Genomic DNA, 19,840 nt, shown 5'->3' with positions numbered 1-19,840 from the left:
AGCCCAGCTATAATGTGGGACCTCCCCCGGGTCAGCGTCCGCCACCTATCTGGTGTAGTGGATCATGCTCCTTGAGATTGTGTTGCCGCTGGTCTTGGTGAACATGACCAACCCGAATAACCACATGAGCTACACCTCCAACTGACGGGACACGTCCTCGTGGCCTACCTGTGGGTGGATATTGTCCACATATAAAAAATGGAACAATTACTAACATCTTTATCCTTAGTAACATACAGGAGATGATAAATTTGTTCAAGACTTATGTACAACAAACTGACCAAGAAAGGCCTTCGTTGGTCCGTACTTCTTGGTCCCCGAAAAAGCCTTGAACAGGGCTAGGCCGTCCCTTCGTTAAATAACGGAGAAGCGTCCGAGCAAGTCATCGCGTCACGCCATGCCAATTTCCTTAGGCCCCACAGCGGCACCCACGCAAGGCAAGGCCATCAGGAGCAAGACGTCCTTGAGCGTGGGGCGCCATCTCACCGCACAATAGGTGAAATATGTGCGTCTAAGGACGCCACCTGTCAACAAGGGCCGTGAGCAGGGCCTGGTCGTAGTTGAACTGGGAGGCCACCCCTGAGCCCCCGACCAACACGTCCACCTACACCAGTTGGCATGGCGAAAGTAGCCTAACAACATGCAACTTGCAACATATCAAAGTTAGAAAAAAAAATGTGCAAAACAAAGTCATATACAACGTTAAATTGAAACTGTAGAAACATCGGGATCCAGCGCGCATCAACCCTCATGAGCTCCTCCGACACATGGGATCATAGTATCGGGAGCTCTGTAGCCTGCACCATGATGCGCTACCAATGGCGCCTAAAGTCGAGTTGAGGGTCAAGCAGCTCGAAGTGCATCATACCTGCTTGCTGCAAGTTATTTACAATATTATAAGGAACCAAACATAGAGTAAGAAGTAAGCATCCAAAATATAACATAACATAACATGTTACAACCAACATAACTTGTTACAACCTAAAACATACTAGAAATCTCAGTATTAAAACAATTTACTACAATGTTGTGCACATGAATATTCATCACAACATGAATTACAAGATATAACTCGATGAAGAAGATGATCGACGACCACGGGGATGTCTCCCATCTGCACCTGAGCTGGAAGGACCTGCTTCCACATGGTTAACACTAGTCACCAATGGTGCATTTCTTGTAGTGTGACCGGTTCTGTTGCACTTGCTGCACTATTTCACACGACGCCCGGCTTCTCCTTCATTCATGTCATTACGGAGCCTCGTAGTCCGGTGTCATCCTATCTTGTGCTTCGTCTTGTAGGGATCAGGAATGAAAACACAATTGGGCTGAGGTTCCTTCATGAAAGATCTATAAATCCTGAAACCATAGATTTCATGGTTCTAGGTGTTGAACAGAGCTTCCTTCTTGAAGTACTCGGAGACGTATCTATGAGTCCCCATCCCCATCACGACACATGCAACAATCGCATGAGAGTATGGCTTGTACAGTAGCATCAGCTTGTAGCAGGTGCAAATGCATATGTCATTGAAGATAGTGCACTCTTGGATAACTCTCTCAAGCTTGTCGCCCTCTTCTTCCTTTGACCCTACATAGAACTTCGTATTTGTGTTGTGTAGTTCTCATGATCTTCACCTGGTGCATCTTTTCCTTCTATGTCTTGTCTTGTATATACTTTGTTATCTTCATTCCATAAATTATATGAGCATCATTCAGCGTCAGGTGCGTAATGGCATAGCAGTCCTATAAATACTTGCACGTCCCTTGAAGTATGAACTCTACAATACCACCAGCGGTAACCCCCTCGCACCTTTCATCACACAATTATAAACCTCTGCCAAATTTGTTGTCATAATACCGTACCTAGCCCCGTTTGTGTCGTACAGCAGAGCCCACTTCACCTTCGGCGCATTCTCAGTCCACTCGCTAAATGACCTAGTCGATGACCTGGTCCTCTGTGTTATGCTAACTTCATTGTTTGTTTGGAAGGACTCAAAAGGTACCGGTTCATCCTCCGGTCCCCTCACAGGCCTCCCTTCACGCTCATGTGTTTGCTTCTTCGTCATCTCATCTAGTGTCTTTTATAGAGCATCAAACTTCCACTGTTGCTTCTAACCGCACGGCCTCTTGAACATGGCCATGAGGTTCTTGTTCTTGAATTGGTGGAAAAAGTTTGCGCCCAAATGCCTCATGAACCACCTATTCTGTAGATCTGGCCGCACGGGTCCTATCACACCATAGTTCGTTCCATTTTGCAGCTCCTGAATTGACGCAAGCACCCCAGCATGTTGGTCATGTATAAGATACACTTTTGGTCGAGCACCAACAATTATCATCTTTACACGGTAGAGGAACTAGTACAAACTGGTGGTGTTCTAACTCTCCATAAATTCAAATACCAATGGCATAACTCGATTGTTCCCATCAACCCTAATAGTAGTTTGGATCTTACCCCTGTACTTCCCAGTAAGGAAAGTGTTGTCGATGCACAGGATAGGCCGACAATGCTTGAAAGCTTTGATACATACTCCTAATGCGCAGAAACATCGCTTTAGGACATACTTGTTAGGTTTGGACAATAATGCGTACTTATCAATGTTGTAATACATCCCTAGGTTCCTTCGAGCTATAGTCTGCAGCAAGTGTGGAAGATTGTCATATGACACTTCGTAGGTCCCAAATCTCATCTCAATTGCCTTCCTCTTCGCCCTCCATGCTTTATTGTAGCTAATATTGTACTCGTATTTCTCCTCAATTTGCCTAATTATAGACTCTGGTTCGTAGTTCATGTTGTTCTCAATCCGGGCGTACATCACATTGGCGACAAAGGTTGAGGTGGTGTTCCTGTGGCTGGGCTCAAGTTCGTCCATGGTGCAAGTGTGCTCCACCACTATGGACACCTCCTAGTACTCAACCCACTTCCCCTTGAAGTCATGCACATACCACGGGCAACCCTCCTTCACGCACTTAACATCATATTTCTTCTTGCTTGACTCAACAACATAAAACTGCCGATGAAGCGATGTCGTACATTGAGTCACAGCATCCTTCAAGGCCTAACTAGTAAGATACCTAGCACCAACGATCACCTCATTCTCAATATACTCTCAAGGCACCGGATTCCCCTTATGCACCGCAAAGTGGTTAAAGTTGGGATTGTCCTAGTCCGCAGGAACAAGAGTATCGTCCTCATCATCCGACGTGTCATACTTAGGACATTCGTCCACCTCACGATCATCCCGCTCAACTTGTTCAATTAGAAAAGGGATTTGTTCCCCCATCATCTACCTCATTGGTCGGCTCAGTCGGATAATTGGATGAATGCCCACCATTCAGATCGACATCGTCATCATACTCCTCCTCATCACCCTCCTCCTCGTACCCCCCACCCTCCATCTCCCCAACTGCCTCCTTATTCTTTCATTGCACAAGAAACATAGGAGGCCAACCTCTTTGCACAACATCCTGCAAGTACCTCCACCATACTTGATCTTTTCACAGGCGAGTACACGTTCCAGTACGCATCATCTCTCAGACGGTTGCAAACAATACTAATGGTCATCTCTTGAACCTTGGAGTCTATTTTGAACCCCCGCATCAGCTAGGTCAAGAGATACCCTTGTCCATTGACCGACAACTAACAGTACTACCCCTTCTTAAGCATATAATATTTCACTGTCTCTATAAAAAATCCTAAACTATCACATGTACGACATACCTGCAACTATCAACAAAAACCCTAACATTATTGTTGGGGGAACGCCCCAGCCTGAAGATATTTAAACAATGTACTGTAGTGTTACTATAATGATCGTAGTATCTCAGTTACGACGTCATATGTAAAGGGGTTAAATGTCCAAAATACCCCTATAGGCACATGATTATAACATAATATCTTAGAGGTAGGGTAGTAATTTTTCATGCCCCTCTATTCTCTATAAATAAGCCCTTAAATGGCAAAGGAGGACTCCCAATTCCCCCCCCCCCCCGCCCCCTCTCACATAACAAGCTCTCTCTCTCTCTCTCTCTCTCTCTTGATGGATTGACATAGCTCTCTTTTGGCTTCTTCATCTCCTCAATGCTGCTAGCAATTTCTTAGCTTGAGACTCCTCATTGGAAGAGGCTCTCATCGCATTCTGTTCGGGCACGCTATTCGTGCCCCAACAATTATTGCGACAGAACATAAATAATTATGTAAAACTACATCTACAATGGAAAATTCATTACAAATATAGCCCAACATATATTCTATACTACAACAAAATATTCTTAGATCGCTACATCAAAATCCTATATCTACTACCTAACTTATAACTATAATATGTCTAAATCCTACATCTAATACCTAACATATGTCTAAATACTACAACTAATTGCTAAAATATGCATATAAATAGAATCTAGTTGCTATAATATGTCTAACCCTAATTCTAAACCTAGATTTATATCCTAACATGCGTCTAGTGGCTATCCTACCAAGTTTGTAAAAAAATCTAGTTCTAACCTCTAACCTATGTTAAAACCTACCAATAATAGCTATCCTAGTAGGTTTATAAAAAACAAAGAAACTAAAATAACTTTTTATTTTAGCAGGGCTTTGCTGAAAATTTCTTCCTCCTCTCCCTTCTCCTCCCCTCCCTCTCCCTCTCCCTCTCTTCCTCTCCTCCCTCTCTCAACTAGGTGTGGTGCAAATGGTGGGTTGACGTCGGCAGGGGCGCATCGGTGCTTTTTTATACCCAAAAGATCTCGCACACTGAACGGACGGGACCTTCTAAGTGGGCCTACTTGGCGTCACATCCAGGGTTCAATTGATCGACGGTAACCGTTCAAAATTCACGGTTACCGAGCTTACCTCTCCGGTCTGGTTTCAGAAACTGAACGGTAACCAAATTTGAATTCAAAAAATTTTAAAAAATAAAAAATTCAAAATAAATCCTAAAAAAACTAGAGACAATTCTAAGACCTTCTATGAATTTTTTTTCAAAAATAATATCGTTTGCATCATATTCTATAGGGAGTAAGTTTGAAAAAAAATGAAAAAACTTGAAGCGTGTGGCTTAGTTATTAACTCATATTAAGGAAAAGCTTAACATGCAAACACATATTTTTCTTGTGTAGGACGTATCTTAATAGGATTGTTAAAATTGATTTCACTTCATTTAGAGTTTTATTTATTTCTCCATGATTTTTACGAAGTTCACAAGCATAAAGTGAATATGTTAAGAAGCAGCACTATAATTAACTTTTTTCATGTCTACTATTATTTTTTTACATAAAGCATAGTATAAATAAACTAATAAAAGTGGTTTCACTAATTTTAGAGGTGTGATGGGTCAGTTATGAATTAATCTAATCGCAATATATTTACACAATCCTGCATGTTATAATAAATAATTCATGAGTTCATGTATTTTTAAAAGACAAAGGATCATGTAAGAAGACTAACAAAATTATTTCCATGATTTTTGGATTAGCAAAGAGTAAACTATGCATTTAACTTGGTTTAACAAATACATTTTCTCACAGAAATTTTCAACTTTTTATGAGTATAAATACTTTTATCATGTAGATCATGTTGCAAGAAAACCAGCAAAATTTGTTTCACTTGATTTAAAGCTCAGATGAAATAGTTATTGATTTTACAAGATTGAGCCAATTTTGGATTTTTTGTTGAACTTCACTGAAAATCGAGAAAACAGCTCGATAAATCGAAAAAACCGAGCGGTTACCGAGAAAACTGAGTGATTACCGATAATACGGAAAATTCGATAAAACCGCTCGATAAATCAAGAAAATCGCTCGGTAACCGATCCGATTTGAACGAAGAATTTGGCATTTTTGTCCAAATTTCAAATTTTAGCAAATGAATTTTGTGTGAATTGCAGCCGAATTTCGAGCGGTTATCGTGATAACCGCGCATTTTCGGTTACCGCTCGGGAGCGGTTACCATTTCAAAAACGATAAGTAAAATCCCGGTCACATCCACAAAAATCTCGCCCGTTCAGTGGACGAGACGAAGTTCTCACCCGCTAAACGGACGAGACTTTTTTGAGTGCCGGAGCTCACAAGGCCTCGCCCGTTCATCGTGCGACATTTTATTCTCGTCCAATAAACAGGTGACGATAGTATACCTCTATCTAATTTTTTAAACGGACATGTAGTTTTAAAAATATTAAAATATATAAAAAAAAAACTCTAAGAATTGCTCTGCTCAGTGTGCTCGGTTTCTTGAAGAAAGAGGCATGTCATAATACATAAAGATTATTCCTACAAACCGACTAAAACAACGATCACCGAATAACACTCAATCTTAACACCGCACCAAACACTGTACACCGGTCAAACAACAATTTCGTTTGTTTCGGTTCGGTGCGGTTTGTAGGAATAACCTTGAGCGCTTTCAGTAAGCGTTCATTCTTCGGTTGAGTTCAGTTCTGCAGTTTTTCAGTCAGCTATTCAGCGAGCCCTTTCTCAAGTCTCTGCGATTGTGATCTCGCGCAGAAGTAGTTAAGGTTAGTTTTGTTCCGTTTGAACGGTAACCGCGGGGCGTGCATGTGATGTGGGGGATGGCGCACATCGTGGCCTGTTCATGCCGGGCTTAGCGCGGTTGTAACAGCTTCAGTTTGTCTGTTGTCGTTATCTAAACAGTAAACACCAAAAACAGTTGCAGCAGTTGAGCAGCACCAAAAACTCCGTTTCGCGTGTGTGCGTGTTCACTCTGTTCCATCTCGTGTTCCAAGTGATCTCGCGTGAGTAGAAATCGAGGGCGCGGCTGACACGGTTTAATCGGTTCGGTGAAAAAAAGCCCACCCCTAGTACTGATCCCTCCATCACCCTCATTTTAAGCAACGCGCACCGCTTGCTTGCTCGCTCGCATTCCCCACCACCACCTCTTCCACTACCACCTGTCTGCTCTGCCCAGGCCCAGGCATGCTCTGCAGTGACCACACTACACCACCAGCACCAGCACCAGCTCAGCTCAGCTAAGCTAAGCTTGCTAAGGATCGGGGCGTAGACTTCGACCCCTGCTCTTCTGCTCTGCTACGAATTGGAGCAGCGGATCATGGCCTCGCCCAAGACTAACCATCGAGGTGCAGCTCCAACCAAGGCAAGGACGACGAAGACGCGCCCTCTGCTGCTGCGGCGGGCGATGCTGCATTCCTGCCTCTGCTTCCTCCTTGGTCTATTCACCGGCCTCGCCCCTTCCGACTGGACCGACGCCGCCTCCCGCGCAGCCGCCAGCGCCCACGTCCTCCGCGCGCTGCACGCCGTCCGCGCCATCAAGCACACGACCTCGTCGCTCCTGCTCCACCGTCACCAGGTCGAGGCCCCAGCCCCACCGGCGCCGCAGCTTCTGGTGGTGGTCACGACGACGGGGCAGTCGGAGCGCGAGCGGCGCGCGGCGGGGCTGACGCGCACGGCGCACGCGCTGCGGCTGGTGTCGCCGCCCGTGGTGTGGCTGGTGGTGGAGCCCGCGCGGGAGGCGCCGCCCACGGCGCGGCTGCTGCGCGGCACGGGGGTGGTGTACCGGCACGTGACGTACAAGGAGAACTTTTCGTCGGACGCCGCCGGGGGCATCAATGGAGAGGAGCGGCACCACCAGAGGAACGTGGCGCTGGGGCACATCGAGCAGCACCGGCTGCGCGGCTTCGTTCTCTTCGCGGGCCTCGGCGACGTCTACGACCTCCGCCTCTTGGAGCAGCTGCGCCAGATCAGGTACGCACGTAAGCTAGCTAGCTACAAAAAGGAAACGGCAGCTCGCACGCCGATCAGTCCCTCCCGGGGCCGGGGCACGGTCATTATCATCCAACTGTGCTAGCTAGCTAGCTCACTACTGTGCGATCTAGCAAGCAAGCAAGCTAGTTCTTCAGTTCGTCATGCAACTGTTTTGTCGGTGGAGTGAAGTCTTCTTACTAGTGAGTACTCCAATTCGATGAGTGGTCCACAATCTGATGGTAACATTTTACAGACTTTCCAAGTAAGGACAGCCCTTCGTTATGCACAATCTGATGGTCCACAATAGTAGTACCATAGTAGTATAATTGTATAAAGAAATCCAAGTTCATCGTAGTATACAGGAAGGATTAGCTAGCTCCAAGCAATCTTTTTTTTTTTCTATTTCTAAGTTTTACAGTCTTTTGTTTTGAGATTTTGAGATAAGTCTCTATTTGGAGAGCACAGTAGGATGAATGGTACCGTAAAATGTCTCAATCAAACCAAATGCAAGCTAAGTGTCGGCAGGCATGCAGGACGCGGAGGAATCAGTAGAATGATTGAATGGGATCGATGATGAGCCTCGGATCCATGCATGCAGGACGTTTGGTGCGTGGCCAGTGGCGACAGTACATGTGTGGGAGCAGGAGAAGAGAGTGGCACTGGAAGGGCCCGTCTGCAGCAGGTCCACGTCGACCGCCGGCTGGTTCTCCACCCGCACATGGTCCACCGCAGACGATGGGGAAGCGACTAGGCCGGTGGTCAGAACAAGGCCCTCGCTGGCGGACGTGGACGTCCACGGGTTCGCCTTCTGCAGCGACCTGCTCTGGGACCCTGCCAGGTGGGACCGCTTCCCCACATCAGAGCCCGACCAATCACAGGTAACAATATCTCAGTATATCCGAGCCCTACATGCATTGCATACCGTGATCTATCGAGTCGTATAGTATGTATCGATCATTCAATCAACCTCATCTAGTTGCCGTTTCTACCCAAGATAGAAATGCATGGAACACTTCACCACTGAAACCACAGCCGCAGCTAACATATGTGCTGCTGCGTTGTTACAACTTCTAGGGCAAAAACAAATTAAACACGATACTTATAAACTATTGGCGGACGTAGTATAGATTATTAGGGGAGCCCATCTTATTCCTTCTCCTCCAGCCCCACACTTCTCCTCCTTCCTCACTATGGAGCACCAGATAAGCTTGACACTACATAAGAAACCATCAAAAGAGATACCATATTAGTAATAACTGTTCAACACGCGTCACTAATATCCCTTCTGATCAGGAACAAATATAGACATGTCACTGATGATAATAAGTAATAGGTCGTCCTATGCCAGTCATTAGTGAGAATCAAGTTTTGACTCGTCACTAATAATAAGGTCATCAGTAACGAATCGTCCTATATTAGTCATCAGTGACAGATCATCCTAAGCTAGTTATTAATAACGGGTCACAACTTGACATGTTACTAATGATTCACTCATTAATGATTCACTCATTAGTGACGAGTTGTCCTATAACAGTTATTAGTGACGGATCAACTTGTAATCCGTCACTAATGATCAACTCCGGTCACTAATGATGGTATTCGCAAATTTTTTTTGATTTTTTTCAAAAAATATGAAAAATATTCGTCGGTCATTAGTGACGGGTACGACCCATCACTAGTAATTGAACATTAGTGACAGGTTACAGTTATGACCTATCACTAATAATCTCATTACTGACGGATCATCACTACGTACGCGGTAGGAGCGACGGGTACGAGATCCGTTACTAATACCGGTTATTATTTGTTACTAATGATTTTTTTCACGTAGTGTGTGAGCCCGTGCAACTTAATTTTCTTAGGTTTTAGGTTGTCTTGTCTCCTGTAAATCTGCTCTGATTGTCGATAGAGGTTGCATTATTGGTCGTCTAGTCCGGTCGGACACAGATTAAGCCATATATAATTCAGGCGTGGCCGGCCCCATGCATATTTGGTTGTGTCCGTCCCGATGCCCCAAAGTATGGGGTACGGTAGATATATGTGCGCCCACCCGTGTATTACGCTTCTATGTCGGTCTAATCGTCCTTGTGTTATTTGTTAACACAAAGTTTAACTTCTTTTTGACAAAATGACACATGCATGATTAATTTTGCAGGATTCCATCAAGTTTGTGCAACGATTGCTCGTGGAGGACTACAACAAAACGAGGGCAATGCCTGCTGATTCCAACTGTTCACAAATCATGGTCTGGCGTGTCGACACTACGCTGCTCTAGCTCTATTTGTTGGCGCTGGCCTTTGCATCTCAATTCCTTCCATCCATCAGCACTGCAAACCAAGCTACGACGTGCAAGATGCATAACAGATGGACCCAGTACAACTATCTAGTCTAGCTACACGCTTATACGTCGACACGAATATATAGATCCATCTATATTTGCCTACGTATAGATAATTTCCTAATACGTACGAGCTCAATAAAGATAAAGGAAGGAAGAAGATCAAAACGAGTTTACTTCTTTCTTTCTGTCATGTAGTTGTTTGGATCATCAGAATATATGTACATGACCAACCTACACAAATTGTATTCCTCTACTCTTGCAAATCATGTAATAGAAATATTACAATTGTTGATATATATTTCTTCTCAAAAATTATCAATGACTTTCAATTGGATCCAACTGTCATCTGAAGCGCTCGAATTGGACCAAATGGAAGCAATCAATTGAGGTAGAATCGTGCTTGCTTAATAAAAGATAGGTATTTACCTCAGTAATACCTACTGCTAAAAATATCCTCCTTATGGATTAAAATGGGTTTTTGTCCATAAAACAGAATAAAAATAATAAGGTGATGAGATACAAAACGATGCTTATAGCACAAGGGTTTACGTAGTGTCACACCCGGTTTTATAAAGGGACAAAACCAGATGCAAACTACATGTATGCCAAGATCAAGTTTCATACATGCAGTGACTTCATCATTGTATCACACACAGTGTCATTATTATAACGTTTAACTTAAACAAAATAGATAGATATCAAAATCTTTAACTAAAACACACAAACTAAACACAGCGAAGTCCCATCTTCCACAGGCAATTGACCGGGGGATCCACCAGCCTAGCAATCTTCATCTTCATCGATGTAGAAGTCTGGTTCTCCTTCAATGTCTCCATTGTCTGAGCAGCGATTTAATGCACATTTAGATGAAAATAGCAAGTGTGAGTACATATCGTACTCCACAAGTATAGGAAATATATGACATACAAGCTTGATTAAAGGAATAGGGTATAACATGTAAATTTGCATAAATGTCAACTATGCTATCGTAAAAAAGTAATAAAAGCAACATATTTATCTATGTGAATCATCACTAAACTCCCAACTCCTAGAAATATCTCCACATATTTCCCAACTACCTAAATTTCACATCAGGTTCTCAAACCAACCAACTTGATACCCATCACAGGACCAAGAACCATCCACTGATATTTACCCATCACAAGTAACCAACCAAAATAACTAAATCAAACCAACTAATCATGTGAGAATCCAAGTCTCTCATGACCATGAGCACAGCTAATATATCAGATTGTACACTCTGCAGAGGTTGTCCATCTTTCCCCATGAGTCTTGATTTCCTTATTGACGTGTTGCATAAACAATTAACACACGCCAGTGGTGTATCACCTAGAGATCACTAACAAGAATAAGCCCACTAAGATTTCACCGCCATCAAAGTAGAGTCACACCACCCAGAAGCCCCCTCATGCGTCTTGTAGCTACAGAAAGAATCACTCTTCCCTTCCACTACACCACCAGTGGCTCATTCTATGATGAGGATTCGCTAATTATTAAGCCAGTTTGTACCCATATAAGCCTCGTGGATGGATGATAATTCTTGGATTTTCACTCCACGAACCGGTCCTTAGGACACCGAGCAAACACTACCACCCACCAAAGTGTTTCGCACACTTGTGCCTCACGCACCATCATCAACCAACCTTCTCCTCGACATCCCTAAGTTTCATGTTGCCACACAAGTTACCATAATTCCTAACTCATAGTTGCATAGTTCATTAATCATGTTCAACTAATAACTCATCCATACCCTTGTGCAATGCTAAGCATAAACTACCCATAAACCACTATTGACAGCTAGGCGACAAGAAATATATGGAACATGGTACTATAAGTAAATGGGATTAAAAATTAATAGCATGCATGTTTGAAATAAATAACGCATTTGGAAACTTGGATCAAAATGTTCAAGGACACTTGCCTCTTCCAACTTGTTGCTCAAACTCTTCAAAGACTTGGTCCTGGATATTCTCGAACTGCTCCTCATCTGCTCTCGAAACACACCAGAAAAGCACACACCAAAACCAACTAAGAACAGTACACCAAACAATAGCTAATATCTATGAAAAAGGTACTAAAAGATAGTACACGCTGCTACGAACGTGAGAGCGCAAAAATCATCTAAATCGGAGCTAAAACGAGAAAGTTATGATAAAAACAAGTTTTGGACTAAATCTGAAAAAGAAAAGGACTTGTTTGGAACAAAACAGAGAGGTCAGGGGCATTTTTATAAAAACATAGGGACCTAATTTCAAATATGAGAAGGTTTAGGGACTAAGATGTAAAAAGATAGGGGCTTTTTTGGTAAATTCAGAAAAGTCTATGAGCTTTATTGCAAAATTGATCTTATTCTCGAATTAAAATAAAACTAAGGCTGACTGGGTAAAGGCTGATGATGTGGCATTGACACATGGGCTCTGAGGTTGAGGTGGTCGGCTGACGAGGGCGATGAGGTGGCAATGGCAGCTGACTGGATTAAAGAAGGTGACACGTGGTGACATGTGATTGGCTCAGGCGAAGGGGTATTATGAATTTAATCTAGATCGTCAGTTATAGATCGGTCGATGAGAGAGGAGGGAGGGGATTAACCGGCTAGCGGCAAAGAGAAAACAGCGACAGGAGGGGAACGGTGGCGGCGAACTCGCCGACAAGGGCGAAAACCTCGTCGCCGGGCACAAGGGATGACGACGAGTGGTGGAGGAGAGAGAGGAGTGCCCGAACCCGTTCAACGGCTTACCTTTGACAGCGTGGTTCAGGAAGGTAGTCGGCGGTGATGGAGGAGGCGGCGGTGCACGGGACGCGTCGGGGAAGGAGCTCTGGTGACCGAGATGCGAAGGGGAGCGGCGGAATCGACTCCTCGCGAGCACACGGTCCCGAAGTTGTTCTTAGTTAGGGCGGAGAGGCAGCGAGCGTGGCGGATGATGGAGCTCGGCATGATGGCAACAATGGCAACGGCGGGTGGAGCTAGAGGCGGCTCGGTTCGAGGAAAAACAGATCGAAGGATGGGGGTGCGGACTTATATAGGCGGGAATAGATAAATGCGGAGATCAGCACGGATTTGGCGGGTTTGTTGAGATTTGGGCTCGAGTGAGGCGGCAACGCAGTAGTCTTGTGTCCGGCTTAGACTCAGGTAGTGCGGCGTGAGGAAGGAGATGACACGGGGCCCACCGGTCAACGGTGCTAGAGAGGAGGTGGGATTTGGCCAGGCGCCTTTGCGCAGCAGCGAGCGTGGGATTGAGTTGCCGAGCGGTGGCCCATGCAGGAGTCAAGAATGGGATTGGGCTGCAGTGCAGCGGCCCAGGAGGGGAGGAAGAAAAGGAGGGGGGAAATGGGTTGTCCCGGGCGAAAAAAAGGATAATGGGCCGGAAGAAAAAGGAGAAAAAGAAAAGAGAGGAAAAGATTAGGCCCAAGGAGAAGGGAATTGATTTTTCTTTTGCAAATCCTTTTCAAATTCTTTAAAAAATCAAACGGCGCACCTCGAGAATTTTTTTTTCAAAAATTCATTTGCCACACAATACAAACCCTAATGCATCTATTCTCAGCACGAATGCAACACAACAATATAACCTAGATTGATTATTTTATTTAGAAATTAAACTTTTCGCTTAGGGTTTTCCAACACTAAACTTAACACCTCTAATTCTAACAACAACAAAATTATTTACTATTTCCAAAAATTGAAAATTAGGGTGTTACACATAGATACCTAGCATAGATTTTGATGAAATATTGGGCCAGCTTTGCATAGCTCTAGCTCCGAGATTTATGCTGGATCTGAAGCTTGTATGATAAAATAAAGTGGTTCAAAATTTTATTTTTAGTTAAAAATAAAAATCAAATGGCTCAACTAAATATCATCAATTCATTCACAGCTCCAGATTCAAGATGTCTTGAAGTTAGGTTTGACCAGCTCTTAGAAATCTTAAATCTGCGGTTGTGCCAAATGAAGTCATACTCTCCAGTTATGAATGGAATAATATTTCAATATTTAATGTCATTGGTAAAATATGGTCACTTGATTCGAAAATCTATATGAAAGCCCTTGAAAGACTTAAAATTTTGAATTCAAAGTAAATCACAATATATATTTTGTGAAGTCACTCTATGACTTAAAATAGTCAAATAAAATACGGTACAACCGACTGAACGACTTCCTTCGCAGAAGGATTACTCATATAATGATAATTTCTCATGTGTGTTTATAAAGAAATTCTAAAAAGGATTTTGTATCATTTTAGTGTTTGTAGATGATCTCAATATCTTCATAAATATACAAGAAGCACACAATCATCTTAAGATAGAATTTGAGATGAAAGATTTAGGTAAAATCAAATTTTACTTAAGTCTTCAACTTGAAAAACTTACCTCAGGAATACTAATACATCAATATGCATATATCCAAAAATATTTAATATGGATATATCACATCCATCAAAATACCTATGATCGTTCAATCTCATAATATGGATAAAGATTCATTCAGATATTGGGATGATGAAAAAGAGATATTGAGACCTGAATATTCATATCTCAGTACCTTTAGGATACTAATGTATCTTACAAATTGTAACATGCCTAATATTGCATTTGCAAGAAACTTGCTAGCTATACATAGGGCAGCTCCAATAAATTGTCATTGAGCAAGAGTAAAAGATATCCTCATATATCTCCAAGGTACAAAGGATATGGGTTTATTCTATCAGAAAATTCAGATGCGACTATGATTAGATATACAGATACTGGCTATTTATCTGATCCTTATAATATCATATCACAGATAGGTTTTGTATTCTTATACGATGGAACAACCTTCTCATTAAAGTTATCAAAATATATTCTCATTGCTATTTTTACTAAACATTCTGAAATAATTGCATTATATGAAGTATCATGTGAATATGTATGACTTCACATAATGATTAACCCCATATAATAATCATGTAGTATTGATTCACTAGAAACATCTAACAATATCTACAAAGATAATATTGATTGTATTACACAAATACATACATGTTATATAAATTGTAATATCACGAAGCATATTGCTCCAAAATTATTTTATCTTCATGAATTACATAAAATTGGGGAGATAGATACTTTACAAATAGTATGATGTGATAATTTTGTAGATTTATCCATAAAGTCTTTACCAACATATTTATTCTATTTATGAAATTAGTATAAGACGACTTTGAGATTTATAAGTTTAAGGAGTAAACTCCTAAATTATAACATGTTTATGATCATCAAATCATATAATATTGTACTCTTTTTTTATGAGTTTTTTCTATCATATCAAATAAGATTTTTAATGAGGCAATATTAATGCATGCATTTATATATGCCATATCATTTTCTTCTAATTTTTCTCCCTGAGTTTTTAAAGAGTTTTTTATTACATATTACAATTATATTTCTCCTTATATTGTTTCTATAGGATTTTTGGAGGAGATTTCATTACATTATATATAAATAGCCAAATTGATCAGGGGTGTTATAAAACGAATCCAGTGATCAATTAGATAAACCGTTCGATTGATATGTCTCTCCCGAATAGACAACTATTGGGGAAGGATGCCTCCCAAAAGGACATGAACTTGTCCCTTACATTACTACATAAACAGTTTTCAGAGGCAGGTGGTAACTCATTTACAGAGACGTTTAGCTACTCGTCTCTGGTCGAACAGACGAAAAGAGACCGTATGTGAAAAACCAATTACTAAGGCAATTCACTTAAGGAACCACCTGTGGCATTCCGTCCCCTAATCGACATTTTTTGCCTGAAAAAACCGAATTTTTTTTGGCCTGACCAGACATCGATCGCGTCGTTGCATGTCACAAATCACGCGACTTTTCACGTGAAATATGCGTGCATGCGGTTCGTGGCATTTGAACCCGGAACCTCTCTACTCGCGCAATACATCATTACGATCTCACCACAGAAGTATTAGTGATACTAATAGCATATGCAATCCTTTTGATCTCTTCTGTTTGAAACCTCAAATGATTATTTGGATATCTAAATGATTTTAAATAAAAAAATTCAATAACAAAGTTGTAGGTATTATCGAGGGCTACAATTTTCATATAAAGTTTGTTCTCATCCAACTTCGTATAAAAACTTTATATTTTTTTTAAAATAAACTATCATCTATTATCACAGACGGCTAATTATGTGACCCACTTGTAGTAATCATCTTATTATCAAAGATCATATAAGGAATCGTCTCTAAAATGACATTTTACACAAATGACTTCTTATGTCGTCCGTCTCTAAAAATTATATCATTACCACAAATGACTGTTGTAAGCAGACGAATGAAAAAATTTGTTTCACAGACGACCCGAAACTACAACGACCGATCTCATTTCTCTACTCTCGATTGTATTTACAATTCGCATCTGAACAGAAATCTCCAAACCTGCTGCAGCTGAGCTATGGATCCTGCAGACTGGCGTTCCAGCATGTATCGGCTGTCAAGTGGGCCACTTTGCCTCTTGTTCATTAATTCTAACGATAAAGGACATGCTTAATTATTGACAGGCATGGAACCACGCCTCATGCGCGTGCCGTTTTCTCGGCGTCGTGGGGGCCTGACTTTGTTGGCTTCATTAATCGACTCAATCACATGTATGCATGTATATATTTGGCGAAAACATGGCTGACATATGGGGTGCTTTTATTTACTGGATTAAGCCATCAATTGAGACATTTGTTTATATTAGCTAGTGTGTACGTTTATACAGTACTAGCTAGTGTGTACGTGCAGTCAGACAGACGCGTGCATGCATATATATGCCTTGACTGCTATGTGGGTCACTGGGACTATTTCTCTAATCATTATCGGAATGATATATAATATTCAGCACTAGTATTAACATGTTTGGTCCTGCTTATCATATGGTTTTTACTTCTTTTCATGTCTTATCATTATCATCACTAGATTTGATTTTATCTGTCACTACTTTCCTTCCTCCCTTTATCGTTTCTTATTGCGGTTCTTACATGCTTTAAAGAGTTATGATTGACTTCAAAGTTATTGCTCTTCCCTTACGGTTGGGATAAGAAGTTTTTGTTTATATTGTCATGAAATTAATGAAGCTGCAACACATCAATGAATTCAGAATACTTCTTGTATTTCGATTGACAGTGATTACGTGCGGATTCTACCGCATTCGGGTGGAAAGTGGAGAGTCTTCTCAATTTTTTCTCCTCTTCTATGATCTCTTTTCCACAGAGACACGGGAGTGTGGAAATGCGGTGCAATATGAAGTTGTATTCTCTGACATGCTTGAAATCACAGAAACGGAGTCGGACTCATTCTTTCTCTGCGAGAGGCTTGATGGTGTACTTAAAGCGTTCAAAACGCTCCTACAGTGCGTCTTATAGTGCCTTAGCGCTGTTCATTGTAATGTACTCATCCTTCAAAGTGGGAGAAAGACGGTGGCGGAGAAAAAGTGTCTGATCATTCTCATCCTCCATGGGAACCATTGCACTACTTGTTCCCAGGCTAATTGTAGCACGGAGCTTTTTCACTCCAAGTACAATACGGACATTCGACGCCCAAGTGACGACCATCAGCACTCAGCTCAGCGAACCCCTTATTCGTGATGCCAGCCATCTACATATTTAATAATGCAAGTATTACTACTAGTAAAGTTGCATCATGTTTCTAAATTGGATTACTACAAATTTTTTGATATTTTCTATGCTATTATTCAAATTTTACTGAATTTAAATGCATTATAGGCAATTTAAACAGTAAAAACAATAATTAATAGCATAGAAACAATAATAACATAATTAAGTAATGTATAACTGCAAAAAAAAATAATAATTTGAATTCTAAGGTACTTCTATGCAAAAACAGAGCATCTAGATAATTTTTAGAACATCTAGGGGTCTAAATGCAAAATTTCAGGGATTGCGCTCAAATAATAGAAAATTCAAAGAGCTAAATGCAAAATCAGATTTTTCTTTTCCTTTTCTTTTTTCTTTCACTAGATTTTCCTTCTATCAGGCCAGCCTGCACACCCTTTTGGGTCAGCCTGGTCCATCTGACCCACTCGCCTCACCTAAAAGTGTGGCGGCTAGGATTCCCAAACCCTAGCTTCCACTAGGACCAACAACAGCCAGCGTGAGGCATCTCAGTGTGAGGCCCGGTGCGCTGTCCAGTCGCATACGGATGACGCAGGGTGGCGGGGCACGGGAGGCAAGCACATGGCGGCGGCTTCCAGTCGAGCAGCTACAGGTGCAGGGCGAAGCTGCCGGCTTGTGGCGGTGCCGCTTTGGGTGGCGTAAGAGTCGGTGGCCTCGCGATTTAATGCGGCGAAGTGAGGGTGCCATCGTGCCGTAGGTGGCTACGGGTGGCCTTCTTCAAGCAACGACGACCGGTGCAACAAGGTGAGGGAGGAGGCGGCCTGCGGAGCGGCTCCATCGACAAGGAGGTGCGGCGCGTTGTAGGTGGCCGATACAGCGCAGTGGCGGCATGCGGCGACGTCGCTTCGCTTGGGCGACGCGTACAGTGAAGTTACACGACTGAGCTACAAGGCCGCCGTCTTCACGCCAGCGGTGTACTCTCCCTCCTTTTTTCAATCTGTGCAGGGAGATGGCCACCGGTTTTTCAGCCGACTGCTGCGGGCCTCACCCATTCTACGACGTGCAGATCGATCTCACTTCACCATGTTCATGTGTTGGATACTGTTCACGTGTACGAGACGATGCTACTGTTCGTACATATTTGGTACTATTCATGCATACATGATGCTACTACGATCGATTCATACAATACTCACTATTGTTTGTAAAAAACGCTACTGTTCATGTGATTCAGATCTATTTTGACGTAAAATAAACAGTAGCAATGAGTATACGTACCAAATTGATCGCACCTTTCAATCCTTGCGAGCGAGACGATCTAATTTTCTAGCTTGTCTTTGGCAAAGTTTCGTGTTAATAACGTGTTGAGAAACCGCTGTTACCGGATGTAGTCTAACGATCTTTTGAAAGAACAATTACAAAAAGAGACACAAGAGTAAGGAAAAATTATCTATTATTTATTCATCTGTATGTTATAATGAGAAGTTATGCCCTATATATATAAATATATTGCAAAAAAATCCTAAAAGATATAATCGAATCTTCCGAGAGATCGAGACGGACCTATATTTTATTGTAAAACTCTAGATTTTCTAACATATTCTTTTTAATTTAGTCTGTAAACTATTTTTACCACTGCTATTTTTCTGCACACAGTTGTTCAACTGCTCCTGCAGCCATGGGGAAGGAGAAGGTTCACATCAACATTGTGATCATTGACCATGTCGCCTCTGGCAAGTCCACGACCACTGGTCACCTCATCTACACGCTTGGAGGCATTGATAAGCATGTGATTGAGAGGTCTGAAAAGGAAGCTGCAGAGATGAACAAGAGGTCGTTCAAATATGCCTCGGTTCATGACAGGCTCGACGCTGATCGTGGGAGGGGTATCACCATTGATATTGCCCTGTGGATCGAAGTTTGAGACCACCAAGTACCACTGCACTGTCATTGATGCTCCGGGACACCGTGACTTCATCAAGAACATGATCACCGGGACCTCCCTGGATTGTGCCGTGCTTATCATTGACTCCACCACTGGAGGCTTTGATGCTGGTATCTCCAAGGACGGCCAGACCCGTGAGCATGCGCTCGTTGCTTTCACTCTTGGTGTCAGACAGATGATCTGCTGCTGCAAGTCTGCATCAAAGGAAACGTAG

At 42.3% G+C, this 19,840-nt stretch overlaps 1 protein-coding gene and 1 pseudogene across 1 annotated transcript; both read left to right on the top strand.

Annotated features, from left to right (window-relative positions):
- The first annotated feature begins 6,729 nt into the window (after window positions 1-6,729).
- Window positions 6,730-10,388, top strand: LOC133896493 (probable beta-1,4-xylosyltransferase IRX9). Its single transcript, XM_062337122.1, has 3 exons — window positions 6,730-7,716; window positions 8,315-8,594; window positions 9,872-10,388. Exons 1-3 carry the CDS (start codon window positions 7,064-7,066, stop codon window positions 9,989-9,991), a joined length of 1,053 nt encoding a protein of 350 aa, XP_062193106.1. The 5' UTR covers window positions 6,730-7,063; the 3' UTR covers window positions 9,992-10,388.
- An 8,971-nt stretch (window positions 10,389-19,359) lies between these two features.
- Window positions 19,360-19,840, top strand: LOC133895024 (elongation factor 1-alpha-like; annotated as a pseudogene).

Source organism: Phragmites australis, chromosome 16 (genome assembly GCF_958298935.1).
Source record: "Phragmites australis chromosome 16, lpPhrAust1.1, whole genome shotgun sequence".
Taxonomy (NCBI): Eukaryota; Viridiplantae; Streptophyta; class Magnoliopsida; order Poales; family Poaceae; genus Phragmites; species Phragmites australis.
Note: the sequence above shows the minus strand (reverse complement) of the source record. Positions and strands in the feature narration are given on the sequence as shown.

Coding starts and splice junctions, on each gene's coding strand:
- LOC133896493 (XM_062337122.1), top strand. CDS start 7,064: ATGGCCTCGCCCAAGACTAACCATCGAGGTGCAGCTCCAACCAAGGCA. Junction 7,717..8,314: donor GAGCAGCTGCGCCAGATCAG/GTACGCACGTAA, acceptor CCATGCATGCAG/GACGTTTGGTGCGTGGCCAG. Junction 8,595..9,871: donor CAGAGCCCGACCAATCACAG/GTAACAATATCT, acceptor TTAATTTTGCAG/GATTCCATCAAGTTTGTGCA.